Source organism: Meleagris gallopavo, chromosome 27 (assembly GCF_905368555.1).
Source record: "Meleagris gallopavo chromosome 27, MGAL_WU_HG_1.1, whole genome shotgun sequence".
Classification (NCBI taxonomy): Eukaryota; Metazoa; Chordata; class Aves; order Galliformes; family Phasianidae; genus Meleagris; species Meleagris gallopavo.
Window position 1 is genome coordinate 1,711,197 of NC_139430.1, and position 20,399 is coordinate 1,731,595.

General features: G+C 53.4%; 3 protein-coding genes and 1 pseudogene across 10 annotated transcripts; all 4 read right to left on the reverse strand.

Annotated features, from left to right (window-relative positions):
- Positions 1 to 670: 670 nt before the first annotated feature.
- Positions 671 to 3,028, reverse strand: LOC104914410 (uncharacterized). 5 transcript variants are annotated; one of them, XM_010723878.4, is made up of 7 exons: positions 2,947 to 3,028; positions 2,082 to 2,288; positions 1,855 to 1,956; positions 1,530 to 1,568; positions 1,396 to 1,445; positions 1,156 to 1,239; positions 671 to 1,007 (listed from the first exon to the last, which is right to left on the reverse strand). In XM_010723878.4, the coding sequence occupies exons 1-7, from the start codon at positions 3,005 to 3,007 to the stop codon at positions 948 to 950; spliced, it is 603 nt and encodes a 200-aa protein (XP_010722180.2). In that variant the 5' UTR covers positions 3,008 to 3,028; the 3' UTR covers positions 671 to 947. The 5 variants fall into 5 exon arrangements, with proteins under 5 accessions (XP_010722180.2, XP_010722179.2, XP_085066225.1 ...); XM_010723877.4 differs by having other exon boundaries at positions 671 to 1,010; XM_085210099.1 differs by lacking the exon at positions 1,396 to 1,445.
- Positions 3,029 to 3,305: 277 nt separating this feature from the next.
- On the reverse strand, positions 3,306 to 11,207 carry LOC116217462 (SLAM family member 5-like; annotated as a pseudogene). The gene is made up of 5 exons (XR_014879867.1): positions 7,519 to 11,207; positions 7,169 to 7,441; positions 6,493 to 6,588; positions 4,705 to 6,380; positions 3,306 to 4,536 (listed from the first exon to the last, which is right to left on the reverse strand). The product of XR_014879867.1 is annotated as an SLAM family member 5-like (transcript).
- Positions 11,208 to 11,209: 2 nt separating this feature from the next.
- Positions 11,210 to 14,122, reverse strand: LOC104914408 (signaling lymphocytic activation molecule-like). The gene is given in 9 exon segments (XM_085209547.1): positions 11,210 to 11,399; positions 11,479 to 11,568; positions 11,898 to 11,919; positions 11,921 to 11,969; positions 12,505 to 12,615; positions 13,456 to 13,706; positions 13,708 to 13,723; positions 13,905 to 14,035; positions 14,037 to 14,122. Coding segments are annotated over 9 exon segments (813 nt in total). The 3' UTR covers positions 11,210 to 11,342.
- A 3,912-nt stretch (positions 14,123 to 18,034) lies between these two features.
- On the reverse strand, positions 18,035 to 20,357 carry LOC109371034 (CD48 antigen-like). Of its 3 annotated transcripts, none has more exons than XM_019623118.3 (4): positions 20,168 to 20,357; positions 19,443 to 19,751; positions 19,114 to 19,371; positions 18,035 to 18,904 (listed from the first exon to the last, which is right to left on the reverse strand). In XM_019623118.3, exons 1-4 carry the CDS (start codon positions 20,217 to 20,219, stop codon positions 18,816 to 18,818), a joined length of 708 nt encoding a protein of 235 aa, XP_019478663.2. In that variant the 5' UTR covers positions 20,220 to 20,357; the 3' UTR covers positions 18,035 to 18,815. The 3 variants fall into 3 exon arrangements, with proteins under 3 accessions (XP_019478663.2, XP_085066227.1, XP_085066226.1); XM_085210101.1 differs by having other exon boundaries at positions 19,443 to 19,754; XM_085210100.1 differs by having other exon boundaries at positions 19,443 to 19,775.
- Between the last annotated feature and the right edge of the window lie 42 nt (positions 20,358 to 20,399).

Consider the following 20,399-nt stretch of genomic DNA (forward strand, 5'->3'; position numbering starts at 1 on the left):
TGGGGATTTATGGTGCCGAGGTCTTAGGGTTTCTGAGGGATGTAACTGATGTTTATGGAGCTGTGGGCTTGCAGTTTATGGGACTTTTGCTTTATGGAGCTGTGGGTTTGGAGTTTATGGAGCCAAATTTTGAGGATTATGTGGCCAACGATTTGGAGATGATGAGGACAGGGATTTTGAGCTTTTCCAGGGCCAAGGGCTTGGGGTGAGCAGAGCACAAGCAGAGGGCTGAAGAAATACCCAAAGCCTTTGGGACTTGTGTGTTTCCCACCCCACAGCCTGCAAACCCCGCTGCATGCAAACAGCAGATGTGCACAACGCCCACAGCTCAGCACCCACCTGCACCTCCACCCGTGTCACTGGGAGGGGATGTTGGTGGTCCCTTTGATGTTTTTTTCAGTGCTTTTTGAGTCCCCACTCTCAGCCCCCACGCATCACCCTGGGGGCCTGCACCTTGCACTTTGCTGTGCATGGAGGGAGCAGAGTAAGAGGCAGATGGGGCTGCTGCTCGCTGCATGATCTCTCCCCCAGATGAATAATTTAGCACCAACATTTCCAACCATTCCCCTTTTCTCTGCATGTAAGTCCTTAGCTGCCCCCACTCCTCCTGTGTGCTGGGCCACGTGGGAGTAAACGACAGCTTGATGCACAGGGTGCAGAAAATCCAGGATTTCTGGGGCAAAAGGCTGCTTTATTGGTTCCATTGTGACACCCCCAAGACCTATCCTTGGGTGCAGTAAATGTACACGTCTCACACAGGTCCTCATTTTGCAGGGAGGTGGCCATGCACTGGAGCATCCTTTGGCTGGACCAAGGTGGTGTATGATGCTCGCATCCTCTAGCATCCATCTGTCTCCTGCCCAGGTGTGTTGGCACAGTTTGTCCCACTGGAGTGGCCTCGTGCTCCTTCAGGGTGTCCAAAAGCTGATGATTCCCCTGCTTCACACTCAGTCATCAACAGGAACCCCAGAGCAGAGGGAAGCGCCTACAGCGGTGGGATTCGTGGGCTGCTGAAAAGCAAAAGATGCTGAGCAGGACACAAACCCTAGAACACCTTGAGAGCATCTGAAACCCACCCCTGCACAATGCTTTGGGTGCACCCAAGGTTGTGCCCCGAAGCTCTGGGCTGGTGGCATCAGGGATGGGGTAAAATACCTGGGAAAGCTGTTCTGAGGAGGGGGCTGGCTGGCAGGGGGTAGTCTTGCTCAGCTCCTGGGGCAGAGGGTTGTCTGATCTCTTCTGCAAGAGAGGGACAACAGCACAAAGTGCTGAGCATCCTCATCCCTGTGCACCACAGAGGGGAAACTGAGGCACAGAATGCAGCTTGCCCAAAGCAGTTTGGGGGGGAGAGGGGGGGAGGGGGGAGGAGTCAGGAAGAGCAGTTGGAAGAGCAACCTGGGCAGCAGGAACAGTCAAAGCTGTGTCATTTTCTGGGTCGGCCACATCTGCAATGCAATGAGTGGAGGTGAATCCAAGCAGTAGGAGTGGATAAAGGATGCTCCAGCAAGAAAGCGGCTGAAAAATCTCACCTGAAAAGTCACTGATGGAGGTAGTTGGCTCTTGTGACCCTGTGGGAGAGAGCAGACACATGTTACAATTAGGAGGCTGAAAAAAAACTGAAAAACCAGGCAGCTCCTCCAGAGATGAGCTGGGAAAGTTTGGGATTTGCTTGGCTCTGTGTTGAGGCCAAAGATGGCACAGGGTTGCCCAAAAGGTGCCAAACTGAGCAGGAACTGAGCAAGGGGAGGTGATGCTTTGCAGCATTTCTGTGATGCTCTTGGGTGCTCTGAGGTTGCCAACACCCTTTCCTGTGGAGCCTGGGTGGTGCTGGTGCCCCCCAGCACAGCAACTCACCATTGCCTTTGGTCCTGCGGTAGGTGAAGAAGAGCACGAGCAGAGCAAGGACCACAAAAATGATGGGGGACCAGTACCTGATGGGGAAACCCGATTCGTTTCCTATGGGAAGAGACAAGAGCTGAGGGCTCCTTGCCCAAAACAGAGCACCAGTGTCTCTGGGGGCTGCCGGACCCTCCAGGGCAGTGGCGCATCCTCAAGCCACGTTTCTTCTTCATGAGACTCACGGGTTTGGTTCCCTGGGGCATCTGCTTGCAGTGGCACAGTGATGGTGGTGAGGTTCCCAGTATCAGAGGGGCTGGGGGAGCCCACTGGTCCTGTTGTCAGCCCGCTCACATCCCAGGTGGCTGTAGTGGGAGCTCCCGTAGCCTCCGAGATATCACTGTGCTGGGTGATGTTGTTATCTCCCTGATCCTCTCCCTTGAGGGCGAGTGCTAAGAACAAAGTTCATTAATTCACATTAGGGTTGAATAGCCTCAGCAACACCAACACCGTGCTTTCAAATGTCAGGAGCTCACAGGAAGACCGATTCAAATCTCCCAACTACTCGCTAACGAAGAAAGTGATAATGAGAGCAGCGCTGTGGTGGGGGCTGTGCATAGTGGGGAAATGACACGGGGGGGGATTTTTGGAGACAGCAGCATTGTGCTGGCAGGGAAAGTGTGAGGGTGGTGGTACCGCAGGGCTTTACACCTCTGGCCGGGGTGTGCAGGATATTTCCCAGCAGTCTGAGCGTGCCCAGTGGCACATTGCAGCAATGGGGACATCGTGGCCATGCGCTCACGGTGACGCAGCCACTGGAGGCAGGAAAGCTGTTAGTGGAAATGGCTGCACTCTGGTGTGCAGTAGGGCCGGGACATAGGAACATGCAGAGAGCCCCGAAGATGTGCAAAGGGCTGAGGACAGCAATCAAAGCAAAGATTGAGCTCGCAGTTTGGCTTCCTGGAGCCTGGCTTTGCAGCGCCGCTCTGCGTGCTGGGTGTCACACCTGCTAACTTCACACCACACCACCCACTCTTCTCCCACATCCTCCTCTTCCTTCCCACCTCACCCTGGGTTTTGGGGCAGCCCCCAACCCCCAACCCCACTCACCAACACCCACACAGAGCACAGCAAGGCAGAGTCCCCCGCGCCCCGCTCCTTTCGCCTCCATCCTCTCCTGAACCCCCCTCCCCCCGAGGCCCCACAGTGCCTTCCTTCCCCTTTTTTGCCCTGCCAACGGCTTCCTGTGAACATGAAGGTGTCGGCAACATCACGGGGTGATTCATGGCCTAAAATTATCCCCGGGGGCATTTCTGAAGCTGTGATGGGGCAACGGAGAAAGGGCAACGGAGGTGGCGATGCCCCAGTGCCACACACTACATTGTGCACAGCCCCATTCGGCAGCAGAGAGCTGGGACGGATTTGATGCCACACAGATGAACCCTTTGGATAAACACATGATCCACAGAGCATTAAATTTGTTTTTAATTGATGAGTATGAATTTAAGAAACAGAAAAACGAACCGTATATGACCATGCTGTGAAAATGCAGAAAACGCACCGTGGGTTTGTCAATAAGATGCTTTTCATCAAAAAAAAAAAAAAAGAAGCAGAAAGAAATGGAGCTCAGATGTGTCTTGCATTTCTATTCTGGCAGCTCCTAGAGGGCTCTCCTGTGCCAGGCACTTCAAAGGATCTCCGGTTCCATCCCTGAATAATTCAGTATCCGTGCAGACAAGACAAAGAGCGGGGGAAGCAGCACGTGGGAAGATGTGTCCGTCTGGAAATGGATGGCGAGGGGCACTGGGACAATGCAAAGCAACACATTCCCCCCCTGCAGCCCAGCCCTGCTAAGGAGCAGCCCCAGCTGTGCTCCCCATGCAGGATCTAAAGGCTGGGGGCTGCTCAGGGGGGTTCAGAGCTGCTTGCAACCACAAAGCTCCAGTGCTTCACATACCAGTATATACAAGGAGTTGTGCAGAATGGCACCAGGCCACATTCCTTGTCACGTTTTCCCCTGAGAGCGAACCCCCTCCCTCCCAGTGCAGCCTTGCACCATCTCCTGCAGGACCAGCCATAGCTGAACTGCAGCACAGAGCTGTGCTGGGTGTAGTGGATGGGCACTGCGGGGGCTGTGAGGTCGCTGCAAGCAGTGCCGTGGAAACTCAGTGCATGGCAGAGGTGTGTGTTCTCACACTTGGTCTTCTACCACATTTTACAAAGTGTTATTTTTACTTTCTTTGTTCAATAACCGAAGCATTAAAATATTCAGCAAGTTAAAAAGAAAAAGAAAAAAAAAAAAATGTGGCTGAAGTTTCACTGAGCCGTCCCGTCCCTCTGCACAGCCTCTGCTGAGGCTTCTCTCTGCAGGAGCATCCAAGGAGCAACTTCTCTGCAGGGCAAGGCTGGGTGTGCAGCCACAGTTTTGGTCCATGTCCCCTGGTGTGGCCACAGAGGGCAGATATAGGATCCCAAATCTCACCCAGATGGCAACACACAATCAGATCTCTTGTCTCAGATGAGCACTGTGTCCGTGATGGGGATGGCTCCCCAGTGGCAGGGATCCATGCTCACAGCAGACATGTGGGCACTGCAGGGCTGTGCCATGGGATGCAGCTCAACGACCATCAAACAGGGGCTTTTCTCTTGCTCCCAGCACCCCAATGTGCTGCTGCTCATCTTCTCATCATCTATCTGCAACTGCAAACAGGCAAAGCTTTGCTTTGGTTCCTGGGAGCTGTGTCATCCCACGCCTCTGCATCAAGGCACTGTGATGCTGCCATGGGATGAGCTGCTCCATCCAACTGTGACCCAGCCACGGGGTCTCAGGGTCTCAGCACCCAGGGATGGCCACGAGCATCAACTCACCTGGGCCATGTCTTGGACGGTGGCATAAATGATTTTGAAGGTCTCCACCCCTCAGGCTGGCGACTTCTTTGGGTCACCTTTCTGCGCCCTAGGGAAATTCCATGCATGCATCTGTGGAAAAAGTTACTTAAATGTTTTCAGGGCACAGAATGGGCACAGCTCCACGGCCTTAGGACCCCTGATCTCAGTGGGAAAGGAACACATCCCAGTGGATGTGCTGGTCACTGATGGCACAGGGGAAGTGCAGGCAGGTGGCAGTGGCTGTCGCCCATTGAGTTCCCAGGAGGAAGCAGCAGTTGAAGTTGGGGTTGTCCAGCTGCTGTCCTTCCTCTGTGTCCCCACCACACATCCCCTGTGCTGTCCCCATCCCAGGGCTGTGCAGACCCATCCTGCACCATCCCATGCACAAAAAGGACAGAGATGGACTCACCTGCTGGACAGCACTGACCTTATGTACTCTGCTGCAGCCCCTGCAAAGACACACAATTAGAGGGCCAGCCCCAGTGCTGGCAGCAGCATCACTGCTGCACCACTGGGATGGCTGCAGGGTTCCCATGCAAAACCACAGCCATGCACCTGCAGCCAAAGGCAGCCAAAGCAACTTGCTGTGGCAATCAGTTTTTTATTTACATGCAGGATCTATGGCTGCTTTCATGCATTTTCTTCTCCATTTTAAGTACCATTTCAGAAAGCATTGGTGTCAGCACCATCAAACAGAGAAGGAGGATGGGTTTACATCCTGTATTTGGAGTTCAGGGTCAGATTTTCGGTTTCTATAATCTGAAACAGCCACGTGGACTTCTGTTTGTGCAGCGTTTTGCTGTTTCCCACGGAAGGGCTGGGCCCCAAAGAACGGCTAGGAGAAACCCTTGCTCCAGGTGCTGGATGTGCCTGCACAACCCATTTGGGCAGGAGCTCCCCTGCTTACATCAGCTTTATTACAGCTTATGGAAAGAAGAAAACATGCACACGACAGAGGTCCATGAGATTCTCGGAATCAGCACACAGCTGTGGCAGTGATTTGGCAGCATGGCACATCCTCCACTGAATGGCCCTGGATGCCAGGGAGTGGAAACAACAGTTGGTCCCGCAGGATTGAACAGCACCCAGTTCAGGGCTGGATGTGGACCCTGAGCCTCAGCATCTGGTGGAACTGATGCAAAGGTGATGGAACTCCTTCTGCAAAGCTCCCAAAAGCAAGGAATCCAGGCAGCAGCAGTTTGAGGCAGCTGTTGCAGGCAGGGGATGCTCAGCTTGGGCAGGTGCTGCAGGGGCTCATTTCTCTTTCTGGATGGGGTGCAGCCACCTCGCTGCTCGACTTCTCTGCACCCTGCCTGGCTCCCTCCTGTCCCCAGAATCCCTCAAGCTTTGGAGGTGTCCTCGTGGCTCTGCTTTCTTCCCTTGGGGAGGACATAAAGGTCTCCAAAAAAGGACCGTGGGCACCTTTCCCTGTCACCGTGCATGCAGGGTGAAGGCACAGGGAACACTGGGGGCTTGCAAGCCCAAGCACGACTAGGAACCAACAATGGGATCACACAGACAGAGGGGGTGAAAGCATCTGGAGCTCTGGGAACAGCTACATACCCAAGCTGTGGTGATGGATGGTTTTCCTCCGGATCTCAAGAATAAACAAGGAAGGAGGCTGAGGGAGCCAGGAATCCTACCTGCTCTGGGAGCTGCAGAAACAGATAGGTCATGGCTCCTCCTGCATGGAGCGAAGTGACACGGGGCTCCTGTTAGCAGTAGCCCACATGCTGCCAGGCAGGGAGCTGTGGACCTGCACCTTACCTTTTAATTTAACAGTGGTAATGATGATAGCCAAGAATAAGAGCAGTCCAATCACCAATCCTGCTATGATGACAGTGTGGCTGTTGGAAAAGGTGCCTGGGAAGAGAAGGAGGTCCTGGTAACGACAAAGGGATATCCCAGGCACATCCCGAAGCACCTCTGCTCAACATCAGAGCAGGGATGCTTCAAGCCCTGCTAAACCCTTCCTACCTTTCACCTCTGCTCACCCCAGCTCTGCCTCCTTGCTGCGCTCCAGGACAGTTGTGTCCAACTCAGATCTCCCCTCTTGATTTTCCAGAGGCAAAAAGAGTGAATGATGCTGAAGCTGCTCAGAAAGCCTGGATATCCCCCAGGAGCTGTAGGAAGAGGTAAACTGCCCTGGCCTCAGATTCCCCAGTCTCCAGCATGGAGTTGGGGCAGCATAGCAATGGCAGTGGTGCCTTGGGGACTCTGTGACATTTGGGGACCAGATGCAGACAGGCAGCAACTCACCAGCAGCAGGGATGCGGGCTGTGCTTTCTGGTGGTGTGGGGAAGAGAATAGGGAAGGGAGGAGAGAAATGAATGCGTTGATAAAGCCCCTGACTGGGGACCTTTTGCAGGATGTGTCCTGTCCCCAGCACGTCCCCAGCACATCCCCAGCATCCCCCACGTGTGCATCCTTTGAGAGATCTCACCTGCACAAAGGGCAGAGGGAAAGACAGTTGGTGTTGCAGCTGCCGACGGGGTTCTGTGCTGTGCAGGTGTACAGCAACGGGTCCAGATCCGCAGGGTGCTGCCTCTCCACCACCACCACTCACTCACATCCCTGCCTCTCTGGTTGATCATTGTAGCTCCAAAAGAAGGAACTGTCCTCTGGGAGGGGTCCACTGTGTGTTGCAGTGCATAAAGGCAGCTCTCAGCTGAGCAGTTCCACCCGGTGCAGCTCACCATCGGCTCCAGCAGCTCACCTGTGAGAATTGAAGGGGCTGTCAGCAAATTCCCCCACCCCACTTCCAGCCTGGGGCCGGAAGCAAAAAGCACTCACGGTACACATGCAGGGTGAAGTTCACTTTGACTTCGTGGTTTTTTGTTAAGCAGGTGCCAGCATCACCCCTCCTCAGCTGCTAGATGGTGAGTGAGCTGCCGTTGTTTGGGAAAGGCCACGCAGAACACGAAGGATTTGTCAGAAAACACGAGTTTAGGAGATGCCCCCAATCTGATGACCAATATGGGTTCACCACGGAAGCTCCAGGTCAAGTATTCTCCTATCAGGTTCTGAAGGTGGGGTGTGACAGACTTGCCCTCTGCCCCAGCTACATCCATCCCATTGCTGGCACGCGCTGAGTAGAAAAACCCAGCTGAGCCCAGAGGAGGAGTGCAGGGCTCCAGGGTGCTGCTTGTGGAGCCCTCCACCCTCAGGGATGGATCTTTGTTCCCTGAGCCCCTTCTTGCTGTCTGTACTTTCACATCCCCTAAGCACCAGGAACATGCAAAGGGTGAAGCAAAAGTGCAAGGAGGAATTGGGATCAGCTTGGAGAAGTCAAGCAGGTTCCCTATTCATGGCAGACAAGTTCACCTAAAGGAGCCTGTGGAAATCAGGTGGCCTCTTCCTTGAATTTGACACTTCCCTCTTTTGAGGAGGGAGAAGATACTGTCCTGTTATTCTTCCTATTTTCAAATCCCCTCTGTCTTGCTTGATCCTGGAGTGGAGCTTCCCCCTCAGAGCTTGGGAAGAATGAATCTTGGTACCAGGAGATGTTCTCTCTCCAATGCTTATTTTTGAAACTAGGCAAAGGCAGCTGTGCCCACACTCCTTCCCTGGTGAAAGCTCCAAGGAAAAGCTGCCCTGGCCATGGGGAAGTGTTTATGAGGGAGATAAGGATGGAAGGGAAGGGATGGAAGTGCTGCTGCATGATGCATGTCCTTGGGTTCCCTGTCCAGGCTGATAACAAGGGCATGGGGTCACCACCAGCATCACAGCTGCACCCCATTGCCCCTGCAAGTGTCACAGCCAGCTGCAGACCCTACATGAAGCATTGGTTTCTGATTACAAAGAGTATCTCTGTCCTGCAGGGGACCAAACCCCATCCTGAGCCAGCATCTGGCCAAAGCCAGGACCCCAGAAGGACTCAGGGACCTCTCCTGGCTCTCCAATGCTGGTTGGGAATTCATGTGATTTTCCCTTCTGCACTTCCCTCAAGTTTACTTCTGTGCCCAGGACATAATGAGACACACAGGTCTTCCCAGTGTTCGTGGCAGCTTGGAAATCAGCTAGGAAAGCTGCTTCATTTTCAGAAACAGACCTAAATACCCCGTAATGGAAACGTGAGAGCTGGAGGTACTGAAAATTCTGAAGCAGCTCATGGGTGGCAATAGGGCACAGACCCCGAGCTCAACACAGGAGGGGTGCAGAAGGATGCAGAGAGCAGCAGCATGTGGCAAGGCTGGAGCTGGGAGCTGGCACTCATCATTGGTGGGATCTGCAGTAGGATCAGGATAAGATCTGGGATCTGCCCAACTGCTTTGGGACAGCACAGCAAAACCCTAATAATGAGTTAAAAAACAACATCTGTCCTCACAGAAGGCACTGCACTGTGTGCTGATGGCTCTGCATGAGACAGCGCTGTCAGAACTCTGTTCTCCTAGGTGTTCCCAAAACAACCCCAGCTGCAGGATCCCACCCTGCCTCCCACCCACGAGGGAAGCACACATCTCATCCCTGCTCAGGTAAGAACTACCACTTCCAATGACAAAAGGAAGTGAGAGTATGAAAGAATCATTGTGGTTCAAACAGAACTCTCAGATCAGCCCAGCTCCAACACATCCCCACTGTGCTGGGAAACCTCAAAGGATGGTGACACCGCCCCTGGACCAGTGCATCGCCACTCCTTTGGAGAAGGAATTGTTCCTAATGTCCGTTCTGATGCCTCCCTCTGCATCCGTCGGCTCACCCCAAATGCCATCCCTAAGGAAGGCACGTGTGATAATGGAATTCTTCCGAGCCCAGCAGGTAGCAGGGGATGGAACTTCCATAGTGTGTGCGTTTTTTGGTGCAGACTGGGAAAGAACGGAGCAGTCAGTGGGGAGCGGTGTATTTCGGGGCCAGATCTGGGTGAGCCCCGGCTCCCAGCTGCTCCCTGCCCTGCTGAGAGCACCGGTGCGCAGATAGATGAAGGTGCACATGGTCCCCCTGGTGGCTGCCATCTCCAGCCCACTGGTGCAGCTTGAGGCCATCACCTGCCATCTCATCGCTGTTTTCTGGGTGAAGAGACCAACCCCCATCCACACTACATCCTCCTTTTAGAGAATGGGAGAGAGTCATAAGGTCTCCCCTGGGCCTCCTTTTCAGTGATAGAGTGCTTGGGGGGTTTCTGCATTAACCACACCTCGCGGGCATTTCATTGCCCACCTGCAGGTCCCTCTGCTTAAGCTCAGTTCTATTTCTCAGAGGGCTTCCAGGTGTTCCTGGTGATCTTAGGCCCTGATCCAGAAGGTTCAAAAGCTTCCGAAGCAGAACCCACAGGCTGCTGTGCCAGCTGCTCTGCTTCTGGCTGTGCTCAGGTTGGTCCCTGTAGCCCAGAGAGGAGAGCATTGGAACTTAACCCACGGATTTCCTTCCCCCCATCACTTCAACTTGATGTCCCCATTGCAAAGAGGGGTGAAGTGCAAGAAAATCCCATAGAACGCATGGAATGAAAACCAAAGGTGAGAAGCCTTCAGGCAGAGCATAGAAGCGGTGACACAAGGCATGATCATGTGTGTGAGCAGTGTCACACCCAGCAGCGTGCTGGTGCTCATGGACCACTGATGGTTCACTGGGGCATGCAGCGTAAGGGAGATGAGAGCCAAGCTCTCTACCTGCACGAACTGCTCTGTGGGCACATCTGGCACTGGTCCTTACAGCAGCAGCACAGCTCTGCAGACTTTCCAGGGTAAGGGGATAGAGAGGGAGGACCCATGTGGTGCTGGGGGCATGGATGGCTGTGCCAGGCTGGAGAGCAGAGGGTCAACTGAGATACATCAGCCACTTCCCCAATTGGGCTTATTTCAGGAAGCAGTCTGACCCTGGCATCATATCAAAATTGAAGGGAAGTGTGCAAAGCCAAATGGGGCTTTGGACTTGTGATGATTTCTCTGCTGGGGTGAAGGAAAAGGCTCAGCTGTTGCTCCTCCCCAGTGTTGAGCCACATGAGGGTGAGCAGGAGCAGCGGATGTGATTAGCTCATCCTGCGGGATAATGCAGCCACTTCTTCAGCACAGGGTGCATGCAAGTTATCATTGCCCGATACAGAAATAGTTACCAAGCCCTTAAGGGAAGCTCCTCCTTTGTCCCATGCTGGTGGAGGACTAGGCGAGGAGGAGGAAGAGGAGTTATGGGGATGTGCTCCTGGGGTGATGGCATCTTTGCATAGACTTCCCAAGAAAGTAGCATAGCTGATTTTTGCTTAAATAAGGGGAAGAGGAAGCTTGAGATGTGTAGAAATGCCCTTCTCTTCCCCCAGAGCCTGACCCAGCTGCAGCCCTTGCATGCTCTTTCACAATCCTTCCTGAAAGATTTTCCTATCGCTTTATTTTCTCTAGCAGGTGAGGTCAGCTCTGCTGCCCGAGCCCAGCAGTGGTAGAATTATGGCACAGCTGGAAAGAGCCGACAGCCCTGAACCACCCCTTGTCCTGGTGCTGGACATGGTGCTCTCTTTGTCCCCACGCTGCTCTCTTTGCTTTCTTTCCTTCATTCAGCCATACACGTTGCTCCAGCGACCATCAGCTCAATGCTTCGGGGCTGGGAGCTGCGTGCCCCATTTCCACAGGGATGGGCAAGGTCCCCTGCAGGGATGTGGGGTTTGGCCACATCCTGCCCCACGAGGAGGCTCAGCTGATGGGCAGCATCACGTTGGCATAAACTGTCATAGGTTCCGTGTTGGGACTCTGCAAGGCAAAGTGGGGTGAGCGAGGTGCTGGGATCGGGGTGCTCAGTATGGGACCCACCTCAACCCCCTCCAATTACCTGAGAGCTGTATGGGGCCAGGGATGTGGTATAAATGGTGGTGCAGGTGGGGTGATCAGTGCCCGGAGGGCTGCAGGGGGACTTTGGCTTCTGTACAGGGAGCAAAAAGTGAGCAATGGCAGCCAGCTTGCTGCTCTCCCCTTCCTCCAGCACTACAAGGCCTCCTGATAGAGCTTATCCCCAGAGCCACCATAGGATGCTGAGGGCTGGGGAGATGGCAGCACCCAAAATAATCCCAAAGTAAAGTGGACCTACTGGAGGTGACACTCGGGGAGCCCACAGCCACCCCACTCCTGGGTGGGTATGACCTCATTGTCCCCTGTTGCAAGGCTACATTGGCACCCTGTGCTCCAACCTCACCGCCCATAGAACTGCAAGAACACAGCTTTGGGATGCTGCACCCTGCAGGGCTCACTCACCTCCACCCGCTGCACCTGAGAGTTGATGCACTGTGCTGTCCTCAGCCAGCAGCAACTGCTCCCTGGGTTGTCCTGCACCACGGACACAGCAAAGTCACCACGGGGATGGGGTGGCAGCAGGACCCCTGCTGACCCCATACTCCTCCCCCCATGGGGTTCCCTGTCTTTCCCATGTTGCATCCAACCCTGACGCAGCCGTTTGGCTACGGGCTCATTGGCTTGGTGAATTTGTCACTGTTCAGGGTGTTCACCCCCAACCAGGGTGTTCTACAGAGATGTTGCTCTCTTGAGCTTGGGCTGAGATCACATGTTTCCCCTTGAAGCCGTGTGATACCATCAGAGAAGTGCAGCATCCACACAAAGCCCTTGATGTCACATACTAAGCAAAGCAGGTATCTATGTCTTTCTTTTTTTTTCTTCTTTTTTTCTTTTTTTCTTTTCTTTCTTTTTTTTTTTAAGCTTGTTTCCTTCCTGTCTGTTACCCCAGGCTTAAAAAGAAGCAGGTCCCACTCAGCCTTTCCCCCGTGGGAGGAGGGTACCCCAACACAAGCCTGCGGGAGCTGTGAGCTGCTCCTGTCACCCCCAAGCCTCCACGCTCTGCACTCACTCATGTTTGCAGCCACATAAGCCACAGCGAAGGCCCCAGCAAGCACAATCAGGACCATTATGGGCAGCACCACCCCCAGCAGCAGCATCCCTGTCCTCCAGCTGCCCGTGGCTCAGAGAGAGTGAAGGTCAGCAGTCAGCATCCAGAAGAGAAGCTCATCTTTAACTCCACCCCTCCCTGTACCTTCTTGTCTATTTATGGGGCTGAGGATTTCAGAGAACGATAACAAGGAGCAGGAAATGCTTTTTTTTTTTTTTTTTTGAGCTGAACTCTCTATAGTCAGCTTCAAAATGCAACCACCAGCAAAAAAATCTTGCTGAGGGCCGGATGAGGCTCTGACATCTCTCTGGAGGCTTTGTGGGGAGCCCAGGGGCAGAGCTCTGCACTCCAGTCCTCAAGGGACAGAGGCTGCCATTAATGTGTCACAAGGGTGTCCCTGTGTGTGTAAGGTTTGGAGGGACCCAGTGCTGGGAAATGTGCCCTGCAGTATCTCATGTCAGCATCTTCCCCTCTCCAGTGAGATCTAGAGATGATGTGGGGACCTTTGCCAGGCACAGGGCATTGAGAGATCCCCATGTGGGTGGGCAACAGAGAGGTGGTGTCACTGCTGTGTCCCCAGGGTGAGGGACAGCCACAGCAAAAGTCCCCAGGTCGGAAGAGAGGGCAAGAAAAACCCAATGACAGAGAGCATGATTTTGGCCTCAAGAGCCTCCTGGGGAAAGTTGAGGTTCTCATCATCCCCAGCTCTCCTGGTGTGTTTCAAAAGAGCCTTGGGCAGCGGGGCGCAGCGAGCACAGCTCAGCGCTTACGGGAATGGCCACGCAGCCCACAGAGGTGCTGTGGCTTCTTTTCCTGCCAAGGGTTCCTCCGAGGTGAAGAAAGCAAATTGAAAAAATCCCCCATGGGGCTGAAGGTGGGGGAGAGAGTGGAGCTGCATCCCTGGGGGCTCACCTCGCTCCTCGGATCTGCAGGTGGAGGAGTGGAGGGTGGTGGTGCGGCGGCTGACGGGGTTGCTGGCTGTGCAGGTGCAGGGCAGGCTGCTGTTGGTGGGATCGTAGGAGAGCAGCAGGAGGCTGCCGTTGTGGGTGCAGAGTGGTGAGGTGCTGGCCTCAGAGCTGGCCCAGCTGTAGGACACGTTGTCCCCTTGTGCTGCTGTGCAGTTGAGGATGACCGTGCAGCTGTCATTGGCCAGCAACCAGTCGAGGATCAGACACGGGCTCTGGGTGGAGAGAAGAGAGAAAGGCTGAGAAATCCTATCCAGCCCTCCTGCCATCAGCTGGAGGTGGGGAGGTGCTGGTCCAGTCCCAGTCCTGCTGGAGGCTCTGGAAATGAGGGTGAGGTCTGCCTTCACCAGAGGGTTCTGGACGCTCCCACCATCCCAACAATGCAAGGTGTCTCACCATACACTGCCAGTCGGATCTGCCAGTTTTTCTCCCCCGCTTCCATGGTGACAGAGTATTCGTAGAGCTGCTGGTCATGCTGTTGGGTGCTGAGGATCTCCAGTGAAGAGCCGGATGGGTGGAAGAGAATCTGTCCCACAGTGCTGGGTGAGATTCTGGAAGTAAGGGGGGATCCTCAGGATTGTTACCTTCCCCAGGGTGCCAAGCACTGTCTCCATCGTCCCACAGCCTAAGCCTGGAAGGAGAGCAGAGATGCACGGGGAGAGTCTGGGGTGTGCTTGGAGGAGCTGTGACCCTCTGGTTACAGAGCTGCATGAGCAGGGGACGGTGCTGGGATTGCCCTGGTAATCTCATGTCAACCCCTGTGCAATGATCTGCTCGTCTCTCTACTGATGTGCCTCATGATGTTTTCAGCCGGAGACCTGGGTTAGGCACCACATCCTGCCCCAGTGACAGTGGCCCCACACTCCAGCAACCCCTGCGTGCCCCGAGGGCATCTGAGCACCACTGGTGGCAGTGGTACCTGGTGCACACCAAAGCACTTTGGTCACCATCAGCCCCGGGTTGCTCGTGGGTTGACTCTGGTTGTGACCATGATTCATAGTTGCCTGCAGACCCCGTGAGCCGTGGGCTTGTTTTTGTAGGAAACAGTGTGGGGATGACACCAGCTCAGCACTGCTCACCGATAGAGCGTGGAAGGGACTGTGCCACGTAACCCTCATGTCTCCTGCCCTATTCTTTCCAATGGGGCAAAGGCTCATCCCAGAAGGGAAGAACTCAGATTAGGACTTGGCACAGATAATATTCGTATCTGCTTTTGCTACAGCACATCCACTGAATCCTCAACCGAGCTCACAGAAACTGCTTCCCTCCCCCAACACAAGTCCTTGCCATCGCTTATTTTTTCTCCCTCCATGGCATGAAACACAGCAGCTTCAGAGCTGTCCCTGTGAATTACATCTCTGGGGTGCCGACCCAGCCATGCAGAGTGGCTGCTATTGCACAGGAACGCAGCAAAGCCCAGCATGGAGCTGGAGGCTGCATTTTCTCAGTGGCGTGGAGCACAGCGGTTAAGCTCCTGATTAATTACTGAATGGAAAAGCCCTTTTTGAAACATGGTAGCAAAGCCCTCAGCCTGGCAAGCTGCAGCTCCCAGGGAGAGGAGATGCTCCCTGGGGGAAGATTGCTGGGATGTGGGACTGGAGGTATGAGAGTCCAGGAGCACCCATGTGGAGCAGCTGGGGGAAGATAGGCATAGTTCAGCATCCAGAGCAGCCCCTGTGTCAGGAATTGTATTCATGGGACTTTCAGAGTGCTGTTCAGGCAGAAAAACCCAGGGGGATTTTGAGGGCCTGTATTCTAGTAACAGTGAGCCAACAGAAAGGAGGCAGCCCCGCGCTGCTGCTTTGCCAGGCAGACCCTTCACTGCGTGCCTGGTGATGGTGCAGCAGCACATGGGGATGCACGTTTTGCCTCTAGGAATGGCACTGAAAAGAGGGTCGGGGCTCAGCCCACCTCCCCATGCACTGATGCTCCTATAGATGTTCTGTTGCTCAAGTACCACCTCCCCCCCAACCAGCACCCAGAGCTGAGACCTCTGGAGAACATCTGCCAGGACCTACATCTCCTGCTTCCCAGCCCAGAGCACCTGTGATACCCCATGAAAACCCATGGCAGAGTATTCCATCAATACAGGTATGCTCTAACCATCACTGCCTTTGTTCATTCATCACTTTTTATTCTCTCCTCCCTCAGTCTGACTATAGAGTGCATTAGGGATGCACCGCACATCCAACCTGGAGTCAGGAGTCGTTTGTCTTCCAGATGAATATTTACATTTATCCACCCACCCAGCCCACAACACACCATTTCTAATACCTGCTGATCCCCAAGCCATCTGAACCACACATTTTGCAGATAGGAAAGATATACATAGCCCAAACCCAGCAACAAGAGAAGAGCAGCCAGAGTGATGCTCTGCAGCCCATGCCTCGGCTCACGGAGCTGCTGCCGGAGTGGAGTTAATATCTGCTGCCATGCTCATTATGAAAACAGGTGTACTCAAATCAGAGGCACTGCTGTGGGCCATGCGTTTCCTGTTTTTTTGGCTGAATGATTCTGTCTCGAGTGGAAAGTATTCAAAGAGCCGCTGAACGCATCACTGAAGAGCACTGCGGAGAGTTGCAGAAGGGCCCAGAGCATGGATTTATAGTTTTCTTCAGAAGTATATCATCTGCCACAGACCCTTAACTTAGTCTCCGTGAGAAGAGGAAATGGCCAGCACCAAATTCTCTTTATGTATGATAACAGGTTCCCGGGGCTGCCCAGCACCAGCTGGGGCAGAGGATGCGGCACAAGCACAGCCCACACCACAGCATTGGCTCACAGCAGGAAAAACAGTGAATATTAGGGGATGAACCCATTCTGGGTGCACGGTATCCAGGGTGGTCCCAGTCTGCAGCCTCAGCTCCAAGGCTTTGCTGCAAGCAGGAGCACAGGCAGTCCTTAAAGCCCAAGAGAACCTCAACCTGAGCACTGTGGGGCTCCAGTTTGCTCCTGCAGTGCTTAAATCCAACCCCAGGCATTGTGCTCTGCTGGTGTCTGGGGATAAGGGCTGTATAATCAATGAACATACAGATGTTATAATTAAGAAATAACCAGGAAAGTTAGGCTAAGTAAGATTATTGCAACAGGAAGATAACAAATGGAAAACACTTACTGATGTTTTAAGCTCACAATATTCTCCGCAAGGAGTGATCTCCAGGAAGAGATCCTTCCTCAGTGGCAGTGAGCACTTAAATGGGATCCAGGAGAGGTAGAGCCAGGCTCCACCCCTTCCAGTAGCACAGGTGAATTGCCTTCACCTTTGCTCCCGTGGCTGTGGGCATTCCCTGGCTGAAGGAAGAGGGATGGGTCATGGATGGAGAAATACTGGGTATGAGCAGAGCAGGGATGGGATATGCATGAAACATAGGTGGAATATGGATGGGACATGGTTGGGATGGAGCAATAATGGGATATGAACGGAGCAGGGATGGGATGTGGATGAGATGTGTGGGACATGGATGGAGGAAGGACAGGACATGGATGGAATATGAATGGGAAACAGATGAGACATGGATGAATGTGGATGGAGCAAGGATAGGATACAGATGGGACAAGGATGGAGTAGGGATGGGATATGAATGGGATGTGGGTGGGACATGAATGGGGCACAGATGAGACACGGATGGGACATGAATGGGACATGCATGGGACATGGATGATAAATGGATGTGACACGGATGGGACACAATTGCAGCATGGATGTGACACGGATGGGACATGGGACATGAATGGGACATGGATGGGACACTGGTGAGACATGGATGGGACATGGATGAGACTTGCACGAGACATGGACGGAGCAGGGACAGCGCTCAGTACACACTGAGGCTGGAAAAACTCTGCCTGCACGTTCCATTGCTGGAAAGGGGTGAGAAGATCTTGGCTGTTTTCGTGTTTTTAGTGGAATGAATTATTCATCTCTGCTGCTGCTCAGCCTGCGCAGAGCCACTGCTTTACAATGGGAGAAGGGTTTTTTCCTATTACTCTTTTCAAGTTTTTTTGTTACTTTTTCTCTCGTTTTGCAGAAGAAAGCGGAGGCAGCAGCATGAAGCACAAATTCCTCTGTTTGTTTTAAAACAGACCACATTTAGGTGTCAGGATGAAATAAAAGCTGCATTTATGCCTCCCACCGTTTTCCAGAGGAGCCAGGCTCTGAGCATGCCGAGACTTTTGTCAACAATAAATTATTTCTGATGCTAAAAGCAAACCCACATCGGACCAACGCATGTCCTGCAGGGTTGTCCTTGCTCAGAAAGCATCTGCCTGAGCACCAGGCAGTGCAAACTGATGCCTCTGGGCTGGAAAAGCATGTGAGGCACTGGGAAATATCACAGAGGAGAATTTCTGCAGAAACTCACCCAGGAACCGGTTTTGGACCCTGACTTTGACCTGAGATATCATGTGTATTTGTCCCACTGGACGTCACTGTAGTTGGCAGATGCCTGGAGATGCCCAAGGCCTTAGGGAGCCCCCAGGGAGGGCTCAACTCTCCCTGCATGTCCTATAGTTGAGGAATGGACTGGTTTTGAGCAGTTAACCATCAATTTATTGATTTGTTTTGCTGGTGTTCTCAAAGCATCATTGTGAAAGACAATCCCTGTGGCTGTCATGGTTTTTTATTGATATTCCATATCATGACATCCTGCGGTCAACTGTCAGAGCTGGGAGGGCTGTGTTTCCTGGTTCCTGAGAGCTGAAAGCTTTCCTATCAGCTCTGGTCATTCCCAAGTAGCATCCAGGAGGGGGAAAGTGACATAAAAAAGGACCTCTTTCTGACTGTACCGCCATCCCACAGCATGGTTAGAAGCCCATGTCCCTCTCCCACTTGTTTATTACCCTTGATTCCTTTTATACTGTATCATCTCACATTCCTTTACCAGTTCTCATAAATTAGTTTCTCTTTGTCACAATCAAACCTCCCATCCCATCGTGGGACAGAAGATTCCAATGGCACCCAATGTGGGGCATAAAGATTAGGATAACATATCACTGCCGAACACCTATGGTGCACTGACAGTTTTGGCAGACATTTAAGGGAGGAAGGCTGCAGCTCTCTGGGAGCCCTCCCATCTCTAACAGTTGTCATGATAAGGAATACCCGTGAAAAACCGTTCATGGTTGCATAGCAAAGGTTGAGATGCTGGCACAGCACGTGGGTCACTGGAGTGTGTGCCCTGGATGCTGGTTGTGATGGATTCCTGGAGAACTGCAGTCCCTCAGTGTCAGAGTACTCCATCCACACTTGGTCTCACAGCAGGAATGTGCCGAAGGAGGAGGAGGATAGGCATCAACTGTGATGCATCATTAAGGCAGACTGAAGAGGAGGAGGAGGAGACATCCCAGAGACACCTGCACGCTGGTCTTGGTGGAGGTAGTAACAGCAGAGGACTCAGCTGGAGGTAGAGGGAGAACTGGGGCAGCAAGTGGGACCACCATAGGGCTCACAGCCCCATTCTCCATCAGCCCAGGGGCTCCTCCACCTCCAACCCAGGGGAAAAAGGGACATCCCCCAGAGACCACCTCCAGCCTCACTGGGACCCCATATCATTGCTGCTGAGCACTCTTTGAGCCAGTGCTCTCTCCCACCTGTCCCACTAAGTACCTTCCCAGGAGCAGGGGTGCCTGTGGATCAGTTTAGAGCTGTTGGAGGAGACGGGGTTCTTGGCTACGCAGGTGTAGACTTCCATCAAGGGGCTGAAGGAGAGGAACAGCTCACTGCCTCCATTTGATGCGATCTTCTTGGGAGGCAACCACTCATAAGTGACATCCTCCAGCTCCACTGAGCAATTCACGATGACTTCGCAGCTCTCCAGGTTGCTCTCATTCACCACAAAATTTATGGTGGGTTTGGGGACCGCGTCTGCGGGGGACAGGGAGAAGTCACAGCCGCCCTATTTCCTGTGGGTTTCTAGGACCACTCCCCCAACTCACCATACACATGCAGTCGGATGCTTTCAGGGTGCTCTGTGCCTGCACTATCCTCCATATACACCCAGTAGGTGTTGCTGTCATTTTTTCTCAGGTGGTCCATCCTCAAGGTGTTGTTGGGGAAGAGTTTCAGGCGATCCTTGTAAGGGCCATTGGGGTAGCGGACCTTCTCCCCATTCTCATGGATGGCAATTTTCAGGTCCTTGCCGAAGCGCCACTCAACTTTGTGGAAGAAGCCCTGTTTTCTGGGGATGAGGTAGGCCACCCCACCGCTAAGCCCTTCCACGTGTGTCTGGTCCTGCTGCGCCCATGCTGCTGGGAGAGCACAGAGCTGGGCTACTGAGGAAGTTGGGACAGCAGTTGGGTGGGGTCACAGCCCCCACCTCTTTCACTCCTTTACTGAGAACACCATGATATTCAACTTCCCTTTTCTCCCTGCTCATTCCCCTCCCAGCTCATTCGCTTCCAGCATGATGGGACAGGGGAGTGTCCCATGGGGAGCGATCAAACTGCAAGATGTCCCAGCAGACCACATCTGGGTACAGGAAGAGTGAAGGGAGAGCATGGGGTAGGGATGGGTGCCCTACACATCCTTCCTGCACACCACCGTCGCCATCCCCGCCATCATGTTCCTCACCAGCACGTTCTCCAGCACCATGGCCCCAATCAACGTGGGTCCAATCTACATGGTCCCCGCTCAGCATCGCCCCGGAGGAACCCAGACGTACCTTTCACGAAGAAAACAAGAAGCTGACCCGTGAGCACCACTGCCACCTTCATTCCAGTTGGTGTCCAAAATCCACACTGAGCATCTCAGGCAAGCCCCCCAGCGGCACCCCAAAAGCTGCAAGTCTGAGGTCTCCAGTCGCAGATACGTATTCATGAAACATTAGCCCTGAAACTTTTAGTTTCTGTGGCCTCTGCAAAGCGCATGCGTCTTCCTCTTCCTCTAATCATAGC

What these genes read in the sequence shown, in the direction of transcription:
- LOC104914410 (XM_085210098.1), bottom strand. Translation starts at nt 3,007, where the DNA reads ATGGAGGCGAAAGGAGCGGGGCGCGGGGGACTCTGCCTTGCTGTGCTC. An exon ending in TGTGCTCTGTGTGGGTGTTG is followed by an intron (nt 2,289 to 2,946) that starts GTGAGTGGGGTT and finishes CTTTGTTCTTAG; the next exon opens with CACTCGCCCTCAAGGGAGAG. An exon ending in CTCCATCAGTGACTTTTCAG is followed by an intron (nt 1,446 to 1,529) that starts GTGAGATTTTTC and finishes ATTGCATTGCAG; the next exon opens with ATGTGGCCGACCCAGAAAAT.
- LOC109371034 (XM_085210100.1), bottom strand. Translation starts at nt 20,219, where the DNA reads ATGAAGGTGGCAGTGGTGCTCACGGGTCAGCTTCTTGTTTTCTTCGTG. An exon ending in TCTTGTTTTCTTCGTGAAAG is followed by an intron (nt 19,776 to 20,167) that starts GTACGTCTGGGT and finishes CTTCCTCAGTAG; the next exon opens with CCCAGCTCTGTGCTCTCCCA. An exon ending in GCACCCCTGCTCCTGGGAAG is followed by an intron (nt 18,905 to 19,113) that starts GTACTTAGTGGG and finishes CTCTACCTCCAG; the next exon opens with CTGAGTCCTCTGCTGTTACT.